This window comes from Callithrix jacchus, chromosome 18 (assembly GCF_049354715.1).
Source record: "Callithrix jacchus isolate 240 chromosome 18, calJac240_pri, whole genome shotgun sequence".
Lineage (NCBI taxonomy): Eukaryota > Metazoa > Chordata > Mammalia > Primates > Cebidae > Callithrix > Callithrix jacchus.
In genome coordinates this window covers 22,903,829-22,929,643 of record NC_133519.1, presented here as the reverse complement: position 1 = coordinate 22,929,643, position 25,815 = coordinate 22,903,829, and the positions used below count along the sequence as shown (strand labels likewise).

At 40.5% G+C, this 25,815-nt stretch overlaps 1 protein-coding gene across 7 annotated transcripts in view; it reads right to left on the bottom strand.

The window, feature by feature from the left end:
- Positions 1-14,899, bottom strand: part of ACBD6 (acyl-CoA binding domain containing 6) — a 214,528-nt gene extending 199,629 nt beyond the window's left edge. For all 7 annotated transcript variants that reach the window (XR_013529480.1, XR_013529482.1, XR_013529484.1 and 4 more), the window contains exons 1-3: positions 14,056-14,899; positions 8,736-8,800; positions 5,578-5,674 (exon numbers count right to left, since the gene is read on the bottom strand). Coding sequence is in view for 2 of the 7 variants with exons in the window: in XM_002760314.6 (XP_002760360.1) it covers positions 5,578-5,674; positions 8,736-8,800; positions 14,056-14,277 (384 nt within the window). In the remaining 5 variants the exon portion in view is untranslated. The remainder of the gene's footprint in view (positions 1-5,577; positions 5,675-8,735; positions 8,801-14,055) is intronic.
- Positions 14,900-25,815: the final 10,916 nt, after the last annotated feature.

The window sequence follows — 25,815 nt, the reverse complement described above, 5'->3', positions numbered from 1 at the left end:
AACTAAATGTGATACAGGACCCTGCATTAGAAGATAAATCAGCATTTTAAGAATAACCATGAAGGGCATTATTAAGGACATTATCATTATAATGATAAATGTGAATATGGACTATAGAGTTGACAATACTAAATCAATGTTAAAATTCCTGATTTTGATCATTAGAGTATACTTAGTAGCACCCCTTTATCCACAGTTTCATTTTCCATGGTTTCAGTTACCCACTGTGAACCCAAAATATTAAATGAAAAATTCCAGAAATAAACCATTCCTTCTGGACAGTGTGATGAAATTTCACACCATCTCACGCCCTCCACCCCAACCCACGCCATCCTGCCTAGAACAGAAATCAGCCCTTTGTCTAGCCAGTGTAGTCACGCTGTATATGCTACCTGCCCAGTTCCCTTCAAGGTTATCAGATTGACTGGCCGCTGTCACAGTATCATGTTTGTGTTCAAATAACCACGATTTTACTTAATAATGGCCCCAAAGTACAAGAGTAGTGATACTGGCATTTCAGTGTGCCACAGAGAAGCCATAACTTGCTTCTTTTAGGTGAAATGTAGAAAGTTCTCAAGAAAAAAATAGTATGCTGAAGTTGCTAAGATCTATAGCAAGAACAAATCTTCTATCCATGAAATTGTGAAGGAAAGAAAGCTTGTGCTAGTTTTCCTGTCACACCAGAAACTACAAAAAGTGACAGCCATAATGCAACATAACTACTTAGGAAGAAAAAAAACATTTGCTGTTGGGACTGAAGACATGAACAGAAACATTTTCCAACTGACAGCAGTCAGGTTAGTACCAGCCACAGTTTCAGGTACTCACTGGGGGTCTTGGAATGGATCCCCTGAGGATAAGTGGGAACCACTGCATAAGAAAAGGTTCTTTTTCTTAGTGAAAAAAAATCCTGCATCAGTGATAAAGGAACATGATGTCTCCAACTTATCTCAAACAATTTGGAAAAAATGTATTTATTCACGTGTGGATGTGTGTGTGTGTGTGTGTGTGTGTGTGTGTGTATGTGTTATATAAATATGTGTCTATGTGAAGAAAAGAGAATGATAAAGCAAATATAACTAGTGGTAAATCTAGACAAAGGCCTTACAGAAGTTCCTTATATTATTCAAAATTAAAAAAAAAAAAATCAAAACAAAAACTTAACTCCCCCCACAAAGGCAAAATAATTGCCTTGATTACAGTAGACACTGAACAACATATTCTTGAGATAAGATGAAACACATAACAGAAAACATAGTCATTTTTAAAGCTGAATTTTAAAGCACTGTTTTATACCTCAAGGTACCACAGAGCTTTGATTAAAATGATAGCTACCTTGAATTTTTTACACATATTCTTAAGTTTACACCTTACAGATATATTTCCAGTATCATCTCTAAAACAGAGAGAAGAGTGGTTAACAACAGGGCTCTGGACTCATATAAACATAGGCCTAAATCCCAGTGCCATCATTTGTTGGCCGGCTTTTTTTTTTGAGACAGAGTCTCGCTCTGTCGCCAGGCCCCAGGCTGGAGTACAGTGGCACAGTCTTGGCTCACTGCAACCTCCGCCTTCTGGGTTCAAGCAATTCTCCTGCCTCAGCCTCCCGAATAGCTGGGACTACAGACGCGCATGACCACGCCTAGCTAATTTTTATATTTTAGTAGAGACGGGGTTTCACTATGTGGGCCAGGATGGTCTCGGTCTCTTGACCTTGTGATCTGCCTGCCTTGGCCTCCCAAAGTGCTGGGATTACATACAGGTGTGAGCCACTGCACCTGGCCTTTTTTTTTTTTTTTTTGAGATGGGGTCTCGCTTGGGTCTCGCTCTGTCACCCAGGCTGGAGTGCAGTGGTGCAATCACAGCTGACTGCAAACTTGAACTCCTGGGCTCGATGGATTCTCCCATCTCAGCCTCCCAGGTAGCTGAGACTACAGGTGCACAACACTGTGTCCAGCTAATTTTGTTTGTTTGTTTTAAACAGAGATAGGGTCTTGCTTTGTTGCCCAGGGCGCTCTCAAACTCCTGGCCTCAAGTGATCCTCCTGCCTCAGCCTCCCAAAGTGTTGTAATTACAGGAGTGAGTCACACTCACCTTCGCTGGCTAATTTCAGGCAAGTTACTACATCTCTCTGAGCCTGCATTTCCTCATTTTAAAAATACACATTATAATAGTTTCTAACTGTGAAGACTTTTTGTGAAGATATCAAAGAACAATACATGAAAAGAACTCAGCACATTCAGGCTAGGTGCGGTGGCTCATGCCTGTAATCCCAGCTGCTCAGGAAGCTGAGGCTGGTGAAATGCTTCAATCTGGGAGATGGAGGTTGCAGTGAGCCAAGATTGTGCCACTGTACTCCAGCCTGGGTGACAGAGAGAGACTCCATCTCAAAAAAAAAAAAACAACAACTCAGCACATTCAGAATGAATGTTGTTCTTATTTTTTTTAGAATACCAAAAGAAAAGTATTATTTAACCTAAAAGATAATGAACTGAATGCCGAATCTCTTCTGACATGGAGGCTATGATCTGCCTCTTTCTAAAAGTAAAGATAAAAGAAAAAGCTATGAGTCAAAGGGGACCGGCTCAGTGTTTAAAAGTTAAAATGTAAATAAAACATAAAATTCCCCCTTCCACTAGATTCCAATGTTAAAATACTTTTAGAATAGTATGTTACGTATTCTTTTAATGTTATTTAATGTTTTAAACAATGTATTGATTTTTTAAAGTTTATTATTTAATGTATTAAAGAATTCATTAAAGAATATGAAAGTACCTTTGGTTCTGCTTGGTTTACTCAAGTATATTATGTTCAATAGGTGAGATTCAGACATTTTTAAAAAACATCCTTAACACCTGTTTGGATTTCTGTAAAGAACTACTTAACTGCATGGAATCTGCAAGCATTTTTCTTTTGAGATGGAGTCTTGTTCTATTGCCCAGGCTGTAGTGCAATGGCGTGATCTCAGTTCACTGCAACCTCCGCCCACTGCAACCTCTGCCTCCTGGGTTCAAGCGATTCTCCTGCCTCAGCCTCCCAAGTAGCTGGGACCACAGGCACCTGCCAAAATGCCCAGCTAATTTTTGCATTTTTTAGTAGAGATGAGATTTCACCATGTTGGTCAGGCTGACTCAAACTCCTGACCTCAGGTGATCCAACTGCCTGGGCCTCCCAAAATGCCGGGATTATAGGCATAAGCCACCATGCCCAGCCTGCAAACATTTTTAAGAGTAACAGCAAAATTTTATTAAAGTACTTAAGGTAAGAAATCATAAATTCTGTCATTTATCAGAATTTATAAACTCAAATGCCTTCACAGGCCAAGTATCAGCAATAGCATAGGGAAGAATGAGACCACAATGAGTGGACCTAAAAAATACTCTGCCTAAAGGCACTCACATTCGAGTTTTGTTTCATTTTTAAACATTGTGTCACAAATGTTCAGGTTCAGTTCAACTCAGGGGTACATGTTTTGACCACTGATTTTCAGATTTTAAGCCCTCAGAACCTTGAGATACATAATTGTATGTATATTTAGTATCTTATAAAAGATAATAGAAAATTTCTGAAAATGAACACTCACGCACATCAGACACATAAGGAAATTTCTCACACCTATAATCCCAGCACTTTGGGAGACTGAGGCAGGTGGATCATGTGAGGTCAGGCGTTCAAGACCAGCCTGGCCAACACGGCAAAACCGTATCTCTACTTAAAAAAAATATGTGTGTGTGTGTGTGTGTGTGTGTATGTATACACAAAAAAAAATTAGCCATTTTTGTATTGTTGTATATATATAGTTTGTGTGTGTATGTACACACACACACACACACACACACACACACACAGCAAAAATTAGCCAGGTGTAGTGGTGTGCACCTGTAGTCCCAAAGTTAAAGTGGGACAATCACTTGAACCTGGGAGGTAGAGGATACAGTGAGCAAAGATCCTGCCACTGTGCTCCAGTCTGGGTGATAGAGTAGTGAGACCCTGTCACCAAAAAAAAGGAAATTTTTCAATGACTTCTAAAAGGCAGTCATATCATTAAAGATATCCAAAGTTGGTTATCTCTCCCACTTTGTACTCTTAAGATACATTTTAATATGTCATAACATATAATCTTTTAAAGTTCCTAACAAGTCTGACATTTTTAAGATTCTACGATTAATGCAACAATTCCTTCATACCAGTAACAACTATGTACCCATGCAATTATGTAATTATTACAAAAACATTAAAACTTGTTAAATTCATTAACTGCTAAAATGTTTGGCCTAATTTTTTTGGGGGGGGGAGGGGAAGAGTCTCACTCTGTTGCCCAGGATGGAGCACTGTGGTGTGATCTCAGCTCACTGCAGTCTCCGCCTCCTGGGTTCAAGTGATTCTCCTGCCTCGGCCTCCTGAGTAGCTGGGACTACAGGGGTGCACCACCACACCCAGCTAACTTGTATTTTAGGAGAGACCGGGTTTTCACCATGTTGGCCAGGATGGTCTCGTGATCCACCTACCTCGGCCTCCCAAAGTGCTGGGATTATAGGCATGAGCCACCACGTCTGGCCTGGCCTATTTTTATTGAAAAAATTCAATTTGCATTTTTTACATGGTACAATGCAGCCTCTATCTCACTGAAATACCTGTTAATCATTTAACAATATTCTTAAATAGTAACCCCTCCTTTATTAAATTCTTTCTAGATGTTCTCCAATAAGCATATCAGAAAAACAGGGTACATTTAAGTAAACAACATCCAATGCTTCCAAAGTCCAAAGCAATCTCTTTTCCTGCTGGATTCCCTAGCATTTACATTATTATTGCTTTATAGTATTAAAGATATATTTTTGCTATGTTTTATCTTCTCTATACTTTAAACTACATAATGGCAGAAATCATGTCTTATTCATCTTGTATCCCTAATAAGAAGCATTTTGTCCTTGCATAGAAGGGGATCATAAAAAAGAAATCCAAGAGTAACTTTCTTTTTTCCAGCATGATAATCTCAAGTTAAACTTTTTCCAATTCTTACATAATTCAAATTTTTCTGCTTTCAAAAACTCTGCAACTCAGAAAAGCTCTCAGTATCAGTAGCTGGTTATGTTACTATTTAAATAATTATTATTAATGTTTTTAATTTTTCTGAGATGGAGTCTTACACTGTTGTCCAGGCTGGAGTGCAGTGGTCTGATCTTGGCTCACTGCAGCCTCAGTCTCCCAGGTTTAAGAGAGTCTCTTGCCTCAGTTTCACGAGTAGCTGGGATGACAGGTGTATACCATCACATCTGGCTAATGTTTGTATTTTTAGTAGAGACAAGGTTTTGCCATGTTGGCCTGGCTGGTCTTGAACTCTTACCTCAGGTGATCCACCCAGCTTGGCCTCCCAAAGTACTGGGATTACAGGCACGAATCACCACACCCAGCCAGCAATTATTTTATTAGATAAATATTACAATAATCTTATATTCTTTCAAGAAAGTAAAACTTAAAGCATGTTACTTAAAACTAAGCTTAGGTTTAAACACTTATTTCAGAGAAAGATCGTTAAGTTTTTAGAAAGTATTGTTTACAAGAATTAAGTCTTACCTGAGGATTCCAACCTGGATCTAGTTTTCTAACTACTGCGATATATTCCTGCATTGCTTGGCTGGGGCTTGAATCACCAAGTGCTTTCCATGCTTCCCTACAATATGGAATACCCAAAATGGCCTGTCATTAACTATGCAAATAACACAAACAGCATTTTTCTTATTATTAAAAAAATTGTATGCACATTTCAAGGGTCTTGGGATATAGAGGTAATAAACTATTGGATAGAGGAGTTCTGTCTTTCTGCATGTACATTGGTCTAGAGCTATACAGACTTTATTGCCCTACCTAAGAAGCCTTTTCAAACATTTTTTTTCCTAATCACCCACCCCTATGAAATTTTAGTGACACAGATACACTGCATATCTATTAAATGTTGAAAGACTACAAACCACTGTAATCTAAGATTTTGTCACTCCCTCAAACCAATTTTCACACCTATTGAGAATGTATGGTCTACAGGCTAATAGAGATTGTTCTCATCTTATAAACTAACTGTGCTTATGGCATTTTGATCGTATAGAAACCATCACATAAAAAACATATTCCTGAGGAAAATGGATCAAACTTCTTAAGATACAAGAAATCCACCTTCCCTTTCTGCTATCTCATCTATAAGCTACAATTAACTGATCCTGAGGACTTAGTCTGGGACTTCAAAAGTAAGGAATGATTCACACCTGTAATCCCAGCACTTTGGGAGGCTCAGGTGGGTGGATCACCTGAAATCAGGAGTTTGAGACCAGCGTGGTCAACATGGTGAAACTCCGTCTCTACTAAAAATACAAAAATTAGCTGGGCATGGTGGTGCACACCTGTAGTCCAGCTACTCGGGAGGTCGAGGCAGGAGAATTGCTTGAACCTGGGAGGTGGAGGATGCAGTAAGCTGAGATGGCACCACTGCACTCCAGCTTGGGCAACAGAGCAAGACTCTGTCTCAAAACAACAACAACAACAAAAGAATACTAATTAGTAAGTTAGGGACTTCCTACGGTATAAATGTCAAAAAGCGACATTTTAGTCGTCAGCTCCCTTTTGGGTCACCTTTTTTTCTTTCTTTTTTTTCCTGCAGGCTGCTAGGACAGGCCTCCTTCTTGGTTTTTCCTGCCAATTATTTCTAATTCCAACCAGGGTTTCCCTATTTTCTTGATTCACTGTCAAACAGAACTCAGTCCCACATTTTTTTCATTACCTTCCTGCTTCTATAATGAATACATTTTTCTAAGGTCTTCTAAATTTATTTTCACTGATTCCTTGCAAGTTACTTACATGCACCATAACACTTCATCCCTAAATAGATCAGTTTACACAAACTCAGGAAATTTATCATCAATTTTATCATCAATACTATTATAGAGACTATACATTCAGATTTTCCTGATTGTCCCAATAATGTCCTTTATGGCTTTCTTCTCCCACACCAGGAACCAATCAAAATCCACACACAGCATTGAGTTTCATGTATCTTTAGCTTTTTTGTCTTCCATATTGTTGGTATTAAGAGTCCAACTGTTTTATAAAATATCCCTCAATTTGAATTTGTCTAATTGTTTCCCCATCTACATAGTGTTCTTGCCAAAAATGGTTAATCACAATTAGAACCAGGTTAAATTATTTCAGCAGAGCCATATATAGGTGACATGCCCTTTACAATGCACATCGCTGGTCTGATACACTGTAATCTGATGCATCAGTCAGTCTGTCCCATCATCAATAACACTCATGGCTTGGTGAAGGGAGTATCTGTCAGGTTTCTCCCTCATAATTAAAAAGTAAACTGTGGGCCAGCCTGTAACCTACAGTTTTGCTCCCCTGTAGTTTTTCAACTAGCATTTTAAAAACGGTTTTCTTCAATAGTTTTTCCCCAATATTTCCCCAGTATTTTGCATCTACCGTTTTAGCATTTGTTGATGTTCTTGCCTAAACTATTATTATGATGGCTATAAAATCTAATGTTCTTAATTGCTAAAAACAATGGAGAAACAGGCAAAGTATAGAAAAAAAAGAAGCCATAAAATTTCATAAATTATAACAAAAAACTCACAGTAAAAGTTAACATCAGTTATTCTTTAGAATAGTAATAAAATGCCAGAGAACTGCTGGTTATCATCAATCAAAAAACTTGTGCAAGGATATAATCAGTGCACTGCTTCCTGCACTGAGACTGTCCTACACAAAAATATATCAGCTGAACTAAACAGTATGGTTAGTGACATCAGTGATTTATATATGGGTCCAAGCCCTGTATCTCCTTACATTTGAGTAACAAACTGTTGGCAGGCAGGAAGTTTATCAAGGGGACCAGATTTTGTGTGGGACTGTTCTAGAATATAAGGTCAGAACCCATATTTTAGCACTTCCTCTTTCCATAACCATATTTTATCTTTTTTAACTCTACCTTCTAACCTTCTTTTAATTCCAGGGCTGATGCTCCAAAGCCTTCCCTTCTATAACTAAGATTCCCAGTTGTATGCAATTTCTCTTTTTTCACTTAGACAAGGTAAGAGAAGATAAGGTCTCATAAATGACAAGAGGAAAGTTCTAAATTCTAAGTTTAAAAAGTTTGCAGAAGATTAATCTTTTTTTCATGTATTCAAAGAAAAAGAGAAGTTAGTATCTAGTTTTGGTTTCTCATTGAATTTTCCCCCCTTTTTCCCAGGTGTAGTATATGCACTTATTTACCGTGGCATGGGTGGGGCAAGGAACACAAGAGTAGCAAGAGACAAGGAGATAAAATTGAGACAGGGGAGAAGGGTAAAAAATGGGGATTTATCCTGCTCTTCTGCCCTTCCTGTCATTCTGGCCTGCTTCCAAAGATCCCTCCGGGGGGTGGGGAGAAGTGGTGATCCATTAGCGGCTGAATGACAGGAAGGGAAAATCTCAAGCAAGAGCTCTCTCACGTATCAAAATGTAAGGCATGTTTGTAGGTCTGTTGTGAACCACTTATATTCCAACATGTGAGCATAAGAATCCTTCAGGAGACTTAGCTAAAAGTAGATTTCTTTAATCTCTCTCCCAATTACCTGTCATTAGTACAGTCTACAGCAGAGAGAGATTAATATAAAAATAATTCTTTAATCAGCTCACTGCTTTCTAATTCCTCCACACCTAAACCACTTCCAACAACCTCATTAAAGATTCCAAGTATTTCTTACCATTTTTGCTTTCCTTCAAAATCAAAGAAGCTTGGTTTAGGAGTATTGCAATTTCCAACTTTGACCTAAATGAGGGAGGGAAAAATCAAGAACTTATTTTTCAAAGAAATGTCTGGGAAACTTTTCCTTTTCAAATGTATTATGTATATTTATTAACTATAGGTTGGAAAATATTTGCATCTATATGGAACAGCAAAATTTAGCATTCTTTGCAAAAGCAAACAAACAAACAAAAAACAACCAGAATCAAACTTTACATACAGGCTACTTTGGTTTACTGCATAAAACAACTATTATCTAATACTGTAAGAGAAAAACTGTGATAAATGGTTACATTTCCTAGACTAAGTGTAAGACAAGTTATCAATATAGATGATGTACTCTTTCTTATCATTTATAAAGTAAAAGAATGTTTTAACATGCAATTAATAAGCTTCAGAGGTGTTTATCAGAATTCATAATATAATTTCTTCATGCTGATTCTAGTAACTCTATTAGCATTTCCTCTTTCCAAAATTCCAGGAAGTAAGTGTACTACTTTTAAAGGGCCCTATTATGAAAACTCATCAATACAAATTTGGATGCCAAAAACCATGCAAAAAAATTTCAGGGGTTTTCAACAATAAAATTCTATTTTTCTACAATAGTCTTATCTCTTGTTTGTGGTAAATACTTAAACTGTATAGTTAATATTTTCATTGAGAATAAGCATAAGTTAAATTCAAACAAGTGCAGAATTCACTATACAGCCCCCAGTTCCCACTGCCAGAAGTAATCTTCCTTCCTCATGAACTCTTACAGCATTTACTCTATATATCTTTTATGGTACTTTTCACTTTTTGTACCATGTGTTAGAAAGTGTTCTGTAAAGTCTCATCTTTCTATTAGAACAGAGCCTGTAACTGTTCTTAACTCATCCACAGCACCTATCTACTTCTCAGGGATTTTCCCACTGTCACCCATTATTTTTACACTCTTGAATTCTGCTAAAATCTAACTGATGCCTTCGCCTAACTAGAATGATCTACTTACTGCCTTAGGGATTCCTAGTTCAGGGTTTTGCTTGTTACTCCACTCACCTGAAATGCCTTTTCTTCCTTCCTCAGCTTTTTTTTTTTTTTTTTGAGACAGAGTTTCGCTCTTGATGCCCAGGCTAGAGTGCAATGGCGTGATCTCGGCTCACCGAAACCTCGCCTCCCAGGTTCAAGCGATTCTCTTGCCTCAGTCTCCCTAGTAGCTGGGATTACAGGCGCACGCCACCACACTTGGCTAATTTTTTGTACTTTTCAGTAGAGATGGGGGTTTCTCTATGTTGCTCAGGCTGGTCTCGAACTCATGCCCTCAAGTGATCTACCCGCCTCGGCCTCCCAAAATGCTGGGATTACAAGTGTGAGCCACTGTGACCCCTTCTAATCCCAGCACTTTGGGAGGCCCAGCCCCTTCCTCAGCTTTTCAAGCAAGATGCGCATCCTTCCAGTTCTACTCAAATTTCAGATTCTAAGAACCCTTTCAGTCTACAATGATCTCATCTACCTCTGAATTCATATCAATTACCACCTCTACCGTTTGCTTAGCGATTAATCACATGGCCCTCTGCTGTTATTAAAATGTATACTTACATAGGAGTAGCACTGTTACCATGGAATGGAGAGAACAAAGGGTGAGACAGAAGGAGCCACATTTCTTGAAGAATCACCATGAACCAAACGCTTTACATATTTTATCTCGAATGAGCCAAAAAATAATCCTGCTAGGTATGCCATTACAAACTCATTTTATAAACGAGGATAGAGAAGCTCAGGAGGATTGTCTCAGTTCACACATTAATAAATCTTGAATCAGTAGTCTGGATTTAAATCCAAGAATGTTTGACTCCAAAGTTCAATATTCCTTTACTACATACATCATTGTGCCTTAAGTCCTAAATAGAGTCTGGGCTTCCATTCTGCACTGTCTAAAATCACATTAACTACCAGATTGTTAGCCTGTAATCCCAGCACTTTGGGAGACTGAGGGGGGTGGATCACCTGAGGTCTGGAGTTCGAGATCAGCCTGGCCAACATAGTGAAACCCCCTCTCTACTAAAAATACAAAAAAATTAGCTGGGCATGGTGACATGTGCCTGTAATCCCAGCTACTCGGGAGGCTGAGGCAAGAGAATCACTTGAACCTGGGAGGCGGAGGCTGCACTGAGCCAAGATCATGCCATTGCACTCCAGGCTGGGCAACAAGAGTGAGACTCCATCTTGAAAAAGAAAAAAGAAATATGAAATGAGATAAAACTTTAAGACATCATAAAAATAGCAGTTATAACGGTTTTTTTTTTTATCCAGACACCACCCAGTGGTAGAAACAAATGCCAATAGTTCTCCATTTTTCCTACAATAACAGAAGTCTCAGCTGAACACAGGATCATCCAGCTAAACATTACACATGGCCATCCAACTTCTGCAGGGGTTCTGGGGACTGGATGTGTATAAGAGTGATAAAAATACCTTCCTTAAAAAGAAAAGGAGCTTGTCTTCCTCTTTCCCTTTGCTCTGGATAGAATATACATGTGGTGAAGGTAAGCCACCTCTGACCATGAAAATGGAACTTAGGGAAGTAGTTTTCAAAAATTTTAGTCTTGTAATCCCTTTATATTCTCAGAAATTAAAGATCCTAAAGAGCCATCATTTACATGGGTTGTATCTATCAATATTTACCATATTAGAAATTAAAACTGAGACATTTCAAAAATGTGTATTAGTTCATTTAAAAATAATAAACCCATTAGATGTTAACATAAACAACATTTCATGCAAAATAACTATATAGTCTAAAAACAATCAGTGAGAAAAGTAGCACGTTTTACATTTTTTAATTCCTCAGTGTCTGGCTTAGTAGAAGCCAGTTGCATTTGCATATCTACTGCTGCATCCAATCTACTGCAATATGTTGTTTTGGTTGAAGTGTATAAAGAAAATTCGGCTTCACACAGATATGTTGTTAGAAAAGAGAAGTATTTTAGCAGCATTTTCAGATAATTGTAGATATTCTTCTTTGATACTATGCCAAAACCTAACAGATGGGTTGTTTCTTTAAGGTCAGTTGCAACAAGGAATCTGAACTCATATCAATGAATTTTTCATACTGTTAACACTGAAATCCATTGGTCTGACTTGCACTTTGAAAGGCATCTTTTACCAACACATAATTTGTAACATCAATCCATGAAATATTTAGAAAATATGGTTTACTGAGTTACACAGACTTTTCAAATGTTGACACATTTCATGATATAATAGCAAACGTTCACATTCATGACTGTCACCACTTATCTCATCAAAAAAAGTTTTTAAGTACTGGGAAGCTTCAAGCTCATGGTGGCAGATACAGATTTTCCAAATTTCTCGTTTTCACTTTGAAGGCTCAAATGTTATTACTGGCAACAAATACTTTGAGTTGTTTTCCTTGAAATGACAGGCTTTTTTCATTCATTTTCAAAAAACTATCTGCCAAATACCCAAATTTGAGTAGGTATGATTATCTGTGAGTTGTTCTGTTAAGTAAAAATCATTTCCATGGAAAAAACTATATAGTGCATTTTGCAACTCAGAAGTTACACAAGTGCTTTTCCTCAAAACAGTCAACATAATTCTGTATGCAGCAGAAGTACTGTGTACTTCCCATCTCTTCACACAAAATTTAAGACTTCAAACGACAGTTAAATTTAATAAAGTATTATTAACGTGTGGTAGCTCATGCCTGTAATCCCAGCACTTTGGGAGGCCAACATAGGCAGATCACCTGAGGTCAGGTTAAGTCCAGCCTGGTCAACTACGGCCAACATGGTGAAACCCCATCTCTACTAAAAACATCAAAATTAGTTGGGCATGGTGGCAGACACCTGTATTCCCAGCTACTCGGGAAGCTAAGGCAGGAGAATCGCTTGAACCTGGGAGGCAGAGGTTGCAGTGAGCCAAGATCACACCACTGCACCCCAGCCTGGGTGGCAGAGCAAGACTCCACCTCAAAAAAAAAAAAAGTATTATTAAATAGTATCTCATGAAGTCAACAGGAATTCACAAATTTTCATTACTCTTTCACAGCTGTCAATTAGTTATCTTTAGGAGGCAGATCACCTGAGGTCAGGAGTTCGAGACCAGTCTGATCAACACGGCGAAACCCATCTCTACTAATACAAAAAGCAGCCAGGCATAGTGGCACACACCTGTAATCCCTGCTACTTAGGAGGCTGAGGCAGAAGAATTACCTGAATCTGGAAGGCGGAGGTGGCAGTGAGCTAAGACCGAGCCACTGCACTCAAGCCTGGGCAACAGGAGCCAAACTGAGTCAAAAAAAAAAAAAAAAAAAAAAGTTAAGTGTCAGCCAGGTGCAGTGGCTCATGCCTGTAATCACAGCTCTTTGGGCATGTGGATCACCTGGGCAACCCAGACTCTCTTTAAAAAAGTGAGTGTCATGTTTTTGCCTCTCTGCATTCTCTGTAGGCATTATAACCAAGTGTCTTGCACATAAAAGCTGCTGAACAAATATATGTTGATTATGATAAAGCAATTATTTTCTTTCTGGTACCTAGCCAATGTCGCTCTGAATTATGAATTAAACATGTCTATACATCTCCCTATTTCCAGGTATAGTTCATAGCCTTAGACTGAGTTAGGGGCTACAATCCAGTTCTAACTGATGAATCTGTATGATCCTACACAAGTTACCTACTCTCTATGGCCTTCAGTTTCCTTTGCTGTAAAAGAAGGGGATTCTTTCATTCGGCGTTCATAGCTCTAAAATTTTTAGGATTGTATCTAACAAAAAGGAAGACATATTCAACCAAAACATAAGTCAAAGATACTTAGGATTTTACAAAAATCTCAATAAAAGTTGTAATACTGTATTTGTATTGCATCACATTATTTGTTACAATCCTATTATCTTCTGGGATCTCAATATATTTTTATTAACTTTACCATATTTACTTCCATGTGGCCCTTTGGAAAGAGTAAATGATTGATAAATCTTATTTTATCATCCTCATTTTGTAAAGGTTCTGAGGCTGGTAAAGTGCAAGACACTGAATAAGTCAAAGAAGAAACAGAAAAACTGTCTTTCAGTGTCCAGCTAAGTAAATATCACTCCTAGGAAAGCAAACACGTTTTTGCCATCATCAAGGATGATGCTCATCCCGAGATGGTCAAAAAACAAAACACATATACACAAGCTTCATTACACCTAGCTATTAACCACACATACTTGCTATCAGCTTTTGAGGAAGAAGGCCCCGCGTCTTTCTTCCCCATCCACCGTTTCCCTGCTACTTTACCTGTTTGTACCTGGCATACAGGTACAAGAGCTGCTCCCTGCTGGCCACATGAATCAGGCCTTGCAGGTGTGCGGCAGCCTTCTCAAACAGCTCGGCCAGGCAACTGGACTCCTCGGTCTCAGGGCTATGGGGGAACTCCACCTCCCCGGAGTCGTCCCTTGAGCTCAGCTCTCCACCGCTATCGCCGGTAGTGGCCCCCGCGGGCAGGAATGATGAAGCCATGTCTCCTTGCTCGCTCCGTCCCTCTGTGTCCGGTCTCTCCTCCACGACTCGGGCTAAGGCCGGCTTGGAGACCTGGCCCACCAGTCTGGGTCCCGACCCCGAGCTCCAGTCGGACCCAAGCTCAGTTGCTGCGCGCTCCCTCACGTAACCCTGCCCCCTGCCCCCTGTCCACTTCTACTCCTGGGCGTTTAGGGCAGTCTCCGACCCTCTGCCGCTCCGCCCAATCGACTCGGTCTTCTCTGGCTTCCCTCCGGACAACAGCGGTATCTGGCTCACCTCGGGCCCCTCCAACAGCACGGGGGTCGAGGGCGGGGGATGCAAGCGAGCGCTACGCGCGGGTGGCGACGGGCCGAGGGGGCGGGGCGGCGTGCGTGCCGGCGGCGCGCGCCTCAGTGGGGCCTGCTCTGCGCCGGCGGGGAAGCGTGGGTGACTATACGCTGCATGCCCTTCCCTACCGGAGGAGAGGCAGTGCCGTCAACCGTTGGGGCGTTAATCGTTTCGCTGAAATTAGCAGTCTCGAACTCCGGAGCCCGCCACCGGGATGAATCCCCGGGGGTGGGGGAAGGAGGTCGTCCGTGTGGTGGTGTAGCGGTGAGAGCAGAGTCGCGGGAAACTCAGGGATGAGGACTAAGGTTCCGCCTGCCCCAGATTAAGCGCCAAAACGCCCCCAAACAGTCTTGCGCACGCGTCTATTGTCAGCGCGTTAGGTTCCGTGTTGAATAATGAGAAACTGCGAGATGGGGCTGTCCCGCCCCACTGTGTGACTGGTGAGCGGAATCACTCCTTTACATATTTTGCTCTCCACATCTTTGGAGCCCGCACCTCTCCGGGCTTTCAGAATAGGGTTTGGAGGGTGCGGGACGCGCCTTTCTTAGAGCAGTTCTCATCCCGAGCTCTGACTTTGCCACTGTGCTTTGTAGACGCTATAAAGTGGAACCAGAAATACGTCACAGTTCTGCCCTAGAGGAACGTACAAAACTTTTTCAACTCTAACGTTATGAGTGGTTATGACCTAGATGTTAAACACAACAACACACTGTATATTCATTTAGTACTCAATGTAATGAGCACTTTACGAAGAGTGCAAAGAAGGTGTTGTAAAGAATGGTTATTCATCGGGGTTGGCTTGCAAGAGGTGGAAAGACGGCTTGACAGGATGAGGAAGTAATGAGAGAACACAGGAAAGTGAGAAAGCTTGAATCAGGGTTCAACAAACATTCTTAAGTCTCCAGAAATTTCCAGTTAGTCCCTGCTGTCAAGGTGCTCATAATCCAAGCAAAGGGATGTTTAATGACCAAATTCTGGCCATTAAAAAGTGATTAACAATAGTGTATCGAGGACTTGATCCTTACTACACAGCGTAGGTACTCTTTACCCAGAGGAAATCAGCACAGAGTGGTTAAGTAACCTGTCAAAGGCTGCACAGCTAGTAAGTGGAGGAGCAAGGAAAAAGAAGTTAGCCTGCATGTGGGGTAATAATGGATGATGAACTCGAAAAGCAGACTGAAGGAGAGATGCATGGACATTTATATCTTTCTGTTTCTAGAATTTATTAAAGTGAGAATTGATTACTGTCAGCTGCTTTTTTGGCAGCTTTGGAGATTATTTGCTTTTCTCTAGTCTTCGAAAGGAATTATATTAACAAGAGTTTCTATTTTAATTATATTAACGAAAAATAAATTTGGGATTTAATGAATTATATAGTAACGATAACATTGGTAAATTAATATGCATTAATTCAAAATTCCTCCTAATTTTTGAGCATAACTTCTGTTACTGGAATAAACCCATTCTAGTCCTGGTTTGGTGGTTTTTTTTAAAAAAAATATTTGTAGGTTCAGTTTGCTAATACTTTATTAACTTTACATCTCCATTTAAAGATGTCATTAACCTATATTTTTTCTTTTGTTCTATACTTTCCCAATTTTGTATCAAGTAAAAGAATCCTTGTAGAATGCATTAGAAGTTTTCATCTTTACCTGTATTCTGGAAGAGTTTACATAACCTGGTTTCCCATGTTCTCTTACACTGCTGGTGTAAGCATAAATTGGTACAACCACTGTGGAAAAATGTTTAGCACTATCTACTAAAGCTGAACATAAATACACAGCAATTCAACTCCTCCCCAGTGGGAATATATACCTGGCTTTCACCAAAGCATGTACAAAAACATTCCTAGCAGCAATATGAACTAATTTCTAATTGCTCCAAACTGGAAGCTCCGGAATGTCCATCAACACTAGAATGGATAAACTGTGGTGTGTTTACATGATGCAATACTATTCATCAGTGAGAATGAACTAATTACAGTGACACAGAACAACATGAATGAATCTCAAACATCATGTTGAATCCAGGAAGCCTATACTCCAAAAACCATGTATTATATGTTTCTAATCATAAAAAGTTCAAAATCAGGCAAAACTAATCTGTGGTGTTAAGGGTCAGGAGAGTGGATGACCTTAGGGTTGGTGATCTGCATGAAGGGACTTCTAAAAGTTGGATACGTTGTTTCTTTGTTGTTGTTGTTGTTGTTGAGATGAAGTTTTACTCTTTGTTGCCCAGGCTGGAGTGCAATGGTGTGATCTCGGCTCACTGCAACCTCCACCTCCCAGGTTCAAGCGATTCCCCTGCCTCAGCCTTCCGAGTAGCTGGGATTATAGGTGCCTGCCACCACGCCTGGCTAATTTTATATTTTTAGTAGAGATGGGGATTCACCATGTTGGCCAGGCTGGTCTCAAACTCCTTTTATAATTTATGTACTTTTCTGTATGTATCTTATATTCAAATGAAAAATTTATTATAAAAATAACATGTAAGAAAGAAAAAGGAAAGAGTCCTGAACATTCAGAAGCTGGCCCAGCACTCACAGCTAGGTCTTGTTATTCTCCTATTGGATGGAAATAATCTCACAAAACAGCAGCCTCAGACAAGGTCACTCTGAAATCATGATACAATGATAAAAGAAAACCACCTCATTAAGCTTTTCTAACTACAGACAAAAAAGGTCACTTTACCGACTACAAAATACAACATCTTTTTCTTGACCAAAACAAATAACTACTACTTCTTTACAAATTACAACTTTATTCTCATGCTAGTCTCTTCTCTATAGATAAAATTGAGATGCCCAAGATCAGAATCTTGTTACAGTGGGTAGCTGGTCAGGCAACCATCAGGTGATGGTCAAGTGGTTGTTAACTGTCTCGCTAAAATAATAATTGGTCACAGCTGTCACCAGAGACCTGCTGTCTCCAGATAGAAAACACCTGAAACTAGTGATCAGCAGCTGCCCAGTGAGAGCTCAGGAGAGTTGGGTGAGTGGGCTCAAGCGTGCACATGCGGACAGCCCACCCCAAGGAAAGGATCAGGGAAGAAGTAATGCAAGACCCTGAAAGTAAGCTAATGTATAAAACCCCAACGCCAGGCACACAGTGGCTCACGCCTGTAATCCCAGCCACTCTGGGGGGCCAAGATGGGCAGATCACTTGAGGTCAGGAGTTTGAGGCCAGCCTGGTCAATGTGGTGAAACCCTATCTCTACTGAAAATACAAAAAAACAAAAACAAAAACAAAAATTAGCTACTCAGGAGGCTGAGGCACGAGAATTGCTTGAACCTGGGGGGTGGAGGTTGCAAGCCAAGATCTCGCTACTGCTCTCCAGCCTGGGCAACAGAGCAAGAGTCTGTCTCAAAAGAAAACAAAACAAAATAAAACCCAAGTCAAAATATCAAGCTGCATATTTGCCTTAGGGTCTCCTGTTTGGCTCTGTTCCAGGTACACTTTCCGTCTTTTCGTTCTTGCTCTAAAGCTTTTAATAAACTGTTACTCCTGCTCTAAAACTTGCCTTGGTCTCTCCTTCTGCCTTATGCCCCTCAGTTGAATACTTTATTCTGAGGAGGCCAGAATTGAGGTTGCTGCAGACCCTTAGGGATTTGCCACTGGTAACATATTTTGAGGTGACACATATATTGTGTGTCTCGGATACGTTTTCCTGCTGACACAGTCATAGACTTGGCCCAGCTTTCTGACGGCATCCAATCTAGAGCATAGTCCTGCTTCCTTAGACTCTCCCCGAAATCACCACAAAGCCCAAATCCTATAATATGTTCTTTCTTAACACCCTCTTACCAAGGCGGCCCATGCTTCCTCGAGGTGTGTGTTCCTCCTCACTGCAACCAGAAATACTTCCAACTTGGTTAACTACAGATGCGTTCCTGGAGATCTCTGCCCGAAGGACATTGACACCTGAGAAGGTTTTATTCCTTGAAGAGTCTGTCTGGTGACACTGAGGAGATAGACCTTTTACCATTAGTGTTTCCCTTCAGGCATTTCTTGGGAAAGATGGTACACTTGAGCCTGGAACAACACAAGTTTGAACTCTGTGCATACACTTACACATGGGTTTTTCCTTTACATATTGGATTGGAAAATGTTTCGGAGATTTGCAACAATTTAAAAAACACGGATAAACTGTATAGCCTAGAAATACTGGAAAATTAAGAAAAAGGCATGCCGAATGCATAAAATATGTAGATACTAATCTATTTTATCATTTAATACCATAATATATACACAAATGTATTATAATTTTGTTTTTGAGATGGAGCCTTGCTCTTGTGGCTCAGGCTGGAGTGCAATGGCATGATCTCAGCTTACTGCAACCTCCGCCTCCCGGGTTTAAGTGATTCTCCTGCCTCAGCCTCCTGCGGGTTCAAGTGATTCTCCTGCGCCAGCCACCACACCCAACTAATTTTTGTATTTTTAGTAGAGACAGGGTTTCACCATGTTGGTCAGGCTGGGCTTGAACTCCTGACTTCAGGTGATCCTCAGCCTCCCAAAGTGCTGGGATTACAGGTGTGAGCCACTGCGCCCACCCCACAAATGTATTATAAAAAGTTAAATTTTATCAAAACACATATAAACACAGACCATCGCACCATTCACAGTTGAGAGAAACTGAAACAAACATAAAAATGCAGCATTAAATCGTAACTGTGTGTAACTCGTACATATTGTACTGCTGTACTAATTTCATGGCACCTCCCGTTGCTATTGCAGTGAGCTCAAGTGTTTTGAGAGTACCCACTTAAGGGCCGGGTGCTGTGGCTCATGCCTGTAATCCCAGCTCTTTGGGAGACTGAGGTGGGTGGATCACCTGAGGTCAGGAGTTTGAGACCAGCCTGACCAACATGGTGAAACCCTGTCTCTACTAAAATTGCAAAATTTAGCTGGGCATGGTGGTACATGCCTGTAATCCCAGCTGCTCAGGAGGCTGAGGAATGAGAATTGCTTGAACCCGGGAGGCGGAGGTTGCAGTGAGCCAAGATGGGGCCACTGCACTTCAGCCTGGGTGACAGAGCAAGACTCTGTCTCAAAAGAAAAAAAAAGAGTATCCACTTAAAACACGTCATGTTAATCATCTCCACAAGAGCAGTTGTCTCTCCAGTAAACTGTGTATCGTAGTAAAAAGTAATCAGTTCCTGTGTATTTTCAGTTGTGTTGAGTGCACTACCATAAACTTGAATAACACTGTGGTACATAAAGTGCCACTAGTGATGCTGTAAGTGCTCCCCAGAAGCAGAGAAAAGTCATGACATTACAAGAAAAAGTTGAATTGCTTAATAAGTACAATAGATTGAGGTCTGCAGCGGCGGTTGCTACCACTTCAGATGGGGATTCATCTTGTAAGCAAAAGAAATAAACTTATAGTATCAATAAATAAGTTCAGTACTTTAAATGTATTTTCCTTATGATGGTTTTCTTATGACAGTTTCTTTTCTCTAGCTTCCTTTATTTCAAGAAGACAGTACATAATACATGTAACATACAAAATATATGTTATTCAGCTGTTTCTGTTATTGGCATGGCTTGCACTCAACAGTAGTCAACTGCTCAGGGGTTGGTCCCCTTACTTCTGAGTTGTTCAAAGCTTAACTTTTTTTTAAAGACAGAGTTGCACTCCTGTTGCCCAGGTTGGAGTGCAGTGACACGATCTTGGCTCACCGCAACCTCCATCTTCCAGGTTCAAGTGATTTCTCCTGCCTCAGCCTCCAGAGTAGCTGGGATTACGGCAAGCACCACCACGCCCAGCTAATTTTGTATTTTTAGTAGAGAGGGGGTTTCTCCATGTTGGTCAGGCTGGTCTCCAACTCCCAACCTCAGGTGATCTGCCGACCTCCGCCTCCCAAAGTGCTGGGATGACAGGTGTGAGCCACCACACCTAGCTGCTTAACAGTTTATGTTTCTTCGAATCCCAAGAAAAATCAGCCAAGAAATTAGGAAGTCCAAAGAGAGTATTACAATTCTGCTGGAATTTAAGTTCAGCAGTCATCATATACTGATTCAAACAAACCCACTAATAAGTCAAAAGCAATGGCAGGAAACACTAACAAATGGAGTCTAAAGTGAGCAGAAAAAGGAGCAGGCCGGAGAGAAGCAGTGAAGCTCTAATCAGTCTGGCTCAGATAGTGGCCATGTTGTACATGGTGTTCACAGCCCCATCATCTGGTAACGATGAGTCATTCTTGCAAGTAAAATAAATATTGATGACATGATATGCATACTTAATAAAATTCTATGATGTTCTAAGAAATCAGTTTTATTTTATTTTATTTTTTTATTTGTTTTTTGAGACAGAGTTTCGCTGTTGTTACCCAGGCTGGAGTGCAATGGCACAATCTCAGCTCACCGCAACCTCTGCCTCCTGGGTTCAGGCAATTCTCCTGCCTCAGCCTCCTGAGTAGCTGGGACTACAGGCGCACACCACCATGCCCAGCTAATTTTTGTATTTTTAGTAGAGACAGGGTTTCACCTTGTTGACCAGGATGGTCTCAATCTCTTGACCTCGTGATCCACCCGCCTCGGCCTCCCAAAGTGCTGGGATTATAGGCGTGAGCCACCGCGCCCGGCCAAGAAATCAGTTTTAGAAGCAAAATAAGTCCTCAGACTGACAATCTCTTTAAGTGATGTTGAGTAGTGCTATTAACCTTGCTAGATCTGAATGTCATGTGATTAGAGTACTACCCAACAATGTTGTGGCATTTTCTAATGTTTATATTCATTATAAGATACATTTCTAGGTATTGCAACAGAAGAAATGCAAAGAGAAAAATCTGGGATTGTTGTAAAGTACTTCCAACATAACATCTGAACTGATCTAAAAATCTGAATTAACTAAAGTCATAACCTTCAATAGCATAATCAAAGTCAGGGCAACCAGACAAAGTATTTTCACTGTTACAAAAGTAACTGGACTGGATTTAGTACAATTTAGGTTTTCGTGAAATACTGACAACATCTTAAAATTGTATATCAATAGCTTTTGAGGTCTAAATGTTTTTTTGTTACACGGATGAATAATGTAGTGGTGACTTCTGAGATTTTAGTGCCCCTGTCACCCAAGCAGTGTACATTGTACCTAATATGTAGTTATTTACCTCTAACCCCATTCCCACCCTCCCCCTTCTAAGCCTCTAAATTCCATTATACCACTCTGTATTTCTTAGTGTACTGAAAGCTTAGCTCCCACTTATAAGTGAGAACATACAGCTTTTGGTTTCCCACTCCTGAATTACCTCACTTAGAATAATAGCCTCCATCTCCATCCAAGTTGCTGCAAAAGACATTGTGTTGTTCCTTTTAAGGGCTGATTTGTACATCTTCTTTATCTACTCATTGCTGTGTGGGCACTTAGGTTGGTTTTACCTCTTTGCAGTTGTGAATTGTGCTGCTATAAACGTGTGTGCAAGTGTCTTTTTCATATAATGACTTCTTTTCCTTTGGGTACATCCCGTAGTGGGATTTCTGGATCAAATGGTAGAACTTTTAGTTTTTTAAGGACTCTCCATACTGTTTTCTATGGAGGTTGTACTAATTTAAATTCCCACCAGCAGTGCATCAGCATTTCCTTTTCCCCACATCCATGCCAACATCTATTTCTTTTTTTTTTTTTGACTCTTTAATAATGGCCATTCTTATAGGAGTGAGGCAGTATGTCACTGTGGTTTTAATTTGCATTTTTCTGAGCATTTTTCATATGTTTTTTTTTCTTTTGAGACGGAGTTTCGCTCTTGTTACCCAGGCTGGAGTGCAATGGCGCGATCTCGGCTCACTGCAACCTCCGCCTTCTGGGTTCAGGCAATTCTCCTGCCTCAGCCTCCCGAGTAGCTGGGATTACAGGCACGCACCACCACGCCCAGCTAATTTTTTGTATTTTTAGTAGAGACGGGGTTTCACCATGTTGACCAGGATGGTCTCGATCTCTTGACCTCGTGATCCACCCGCCTCAGCCTCCCAAAGTGCTTGGATTACAGGCTTGAGCCACCGCACCTGGCCATGTTTTTGGCCATTTGTATATCTTCTTCTGAGAAATGTCTATGCATGTCCTTTGCCTGTGTTTTGAAGGAATTTTTTTCTTGCTCATTTGTTTGATTTCCTTGTAGATTCTCCTGACACTAGTCCTTTGTGGGATGCATAGTTTGCAAATATTTTCTCCTACTCTGTGGGTTGTCTATATTTACTCTGATTATTCCTTCTTTTGCTATGCAGAAGCTTTTTAGTTCAATTGGGGCCCCTTTATTTATTTTTATTTTTGTTGCATTTGCTCTTGGGGTCTTAGTCATTAATTCTTTGCCAAGGTTCATGTCTAGAAGAGTTTTTACAATGTTGTCTTCTAGAATTTTTATAGTTTCAGGTCTTATATTTAAGTCTTTGATTCATCTTGAGTTGATTTTTGTATAAGATAGGGATCCAGTTTCATTCTTCTACATGTGCCAGTTTCCCCAGCATCATTTATTAAATAGAGTGTCCATTTATTAAATAGAGTGTCCATTCATGTTTTTGTATGCTTTGTCAAAGATCAGTTGGCTTCCTTTATTTGGGTTTATTTCTGGTTTCATTAGTCTGTGTGCCTACTTTTATACCAGTATCATGCTGTTTTGGTAATCATAGTTTTGTAGTGTAATTTGAAGTTCGGTAATGTGATGCTTGCTTCCAGATTTGTTCTTTTAGGTTAGGATTGCTTTGGCTATTGTGGCTTGTTGGGGTCCGGCACGTCTGCCGGGGGGCTACCGACCTGCGGGAGTCCCTGAGACCGCCAACGTAGATGTCTCATTCAACCTGAGGGAGAGAGTGCGCAGAAGTGAAAGAAAATAGAAAAGTGGAGTCTGGAGGGCTGCGTGAAAATTATGGTCAAAATGCAGCAAATTTATTCTTGTGGGTTACAGCTTTTATACCTTTTTTCTTGTTACGTTTACATTTACTTTATCTCAGCAAAAAAAGGGGTAAACAGAAAGGAAATAGAAACTCCATAAAAATAGTTATCAGGGGCTTGTGATAACTGCTCACAAAGTAGTTTAAGGGGGCTTGTGATAATAGTTTACAAAGCAGTTTGTTTTTCAAAGATACACAGTACAAACAAACAATGGCACATTTAAGGTGGCTTGTTAAACCTGCTTTCCAACAGGAGTTAGATCAAAGGCTTAGCTCCAGGGAAAATATGGGCAGGGGTCTCTTGTCCCTCTTAGGCATCTCAATTGCAGCAAGTTTATTGCTTACACAGAGACTGATGGGGACATGAAAGCAGACAGCACAATGTCCTCATAAACCGCAGACCTTTGCTTTGCATTCTGTTTTTGCTCCAGTGACTCAGCCCGCAGCCTTTGTCTCAGCTCGATAGCCCTCGAGATGGGGGAGTGCAGATAGGCCCAGCAGCCAAGATGGGGCAAGTCACGCTGCTGTCTCAAGCCCTTGGTGCGAACACCGCACAGGGGCTCTTTTTTTTGTTCCATATGAATTTTAAGATTGTTTTTTCTAATTCTGTGAAAAATAATGTTGGTATTTAATAACTTTTTTTACGTTAGCACCAAAATACTCATAGATGCATTAAAATTATATTAATTGCTGATATGATTCAGACACAGTACCTCTAAATTCCATTATACCACTCTGTATTTCTTGGTGTACTGAAAGCTTAGCTCCCCCTTATAAGTGTGAACATACAGCTTTTGGTTTCCCACTCCTGAATTACCTCACTTAGAATAATGGCCTCCTTTATTCTTAGGAGTGCTAACTCCTAATACCAAGATGAACAAATTATTCTTTCCTTCACTCTACTCTAACCACATGAACCTGCCTGTGGCTCTTCCACAAGTCAGGCACAATCCAACATATTATTATTTTAGTACCCTTGCACTTATGAATTCCCTCTTTCTGGAATACTCTGTCCCCAGATAGCCACAGTTTGCCCTCATCTCTTTCCGGTCTTTGCTCAAATGTCACATTAGTAAAAACTTCCTTGACAACCCTATTAAAAACTTAAAACTCCACTCCCACCTACACTCTCTATTCTACTTCTTTAGTAGTTTGTTGCTATCTAATACATGATATCTTTAACTCATTTATTACATCTAATCTATATAAATTTCATGAAGGGAGGGATTTTGTTCTGTTTTTATTGCTGCTGTACTCTCCAGAGTTGACACATAGCTAAGTATTTTGTGATGGGGTCTCACTCTATCACCCAGGCTGGAGTGTAGTGGCATGATCTCACCTTGCTGCTGATACGGCTCCAATGAGTGGAGGAACACCAGGGTTCTTCGTCTCAAGTCCAATTAGATAAAACGACAGGGACACACGTGGAGTGGTTTTAAACAACGGAGAGTTTAATAGACAAGTAAGAAGGAAGAAGCTCCCCTGTACAGAGATAGAGGGAGGGGGGCTTCAAAGTCGAGAGAGGAAACCTCATGTGCCAGGGAAAAGTGGCTGCTTAGATCAGTAGGCTGGAGGAGGTGGTGTCTGATTTGCATAGGGCTCAGGAGATTGGTTTGACCAGGCATGTCATTCACTGTAACCCTGGAAAAAACTGGCCCTCCTACCCTAGCCTTTTAATATGCAAATGCAGGGTGTCATGATATTCTACACATGTGGAGATATGTGGGGGCAGCCATGTTGCCAGGCACATGTTGGGACAAGGGCAAGAAAAAGAGGGGAGGAATTGCCATGTTTGGGTGGACCAGTTTCAAATAGACAATATTTACATATCAGAGGTTGCTGGCCTGGCTCTAAGACTCAGCGCTTTCCTGCTAGACAAGAAACCTTTCTGGAGCTGCTTTAAAAGAAATAACTTTGCAATGACCCCTTTTCTCTCTATCTGCCTAACACAATTTCTTAATAATTCCCTATAACACTGCAATCTCCCCATCCTGGACTCAAGCAATCCTCCCACCTCAGCCTCCCAAATAGCTGGGCATACAAGCATGCACTATCACGCCTACCTAACTTTTGTATTTTGCTTGAGATGGGGTTTCGCCATGTTGCCAAGGCTGGTCTCCAACTCCTGACCTCAAGTGATCTGCCTGCCTTGGCCTCCCAAAATGCTGTGATTATAGGTGTGAGCCACCTCACCCAGCCAGCCAAATCTTTATTGAATAAATAAATGAGTATTCATTGAATGTATAAAAGACACAGTCGTTGCTCTTTAAGGGTTTATAGATAGTAAATGAATAAGGTCAAGAAAATACTGCAAGTGATGCAGAAA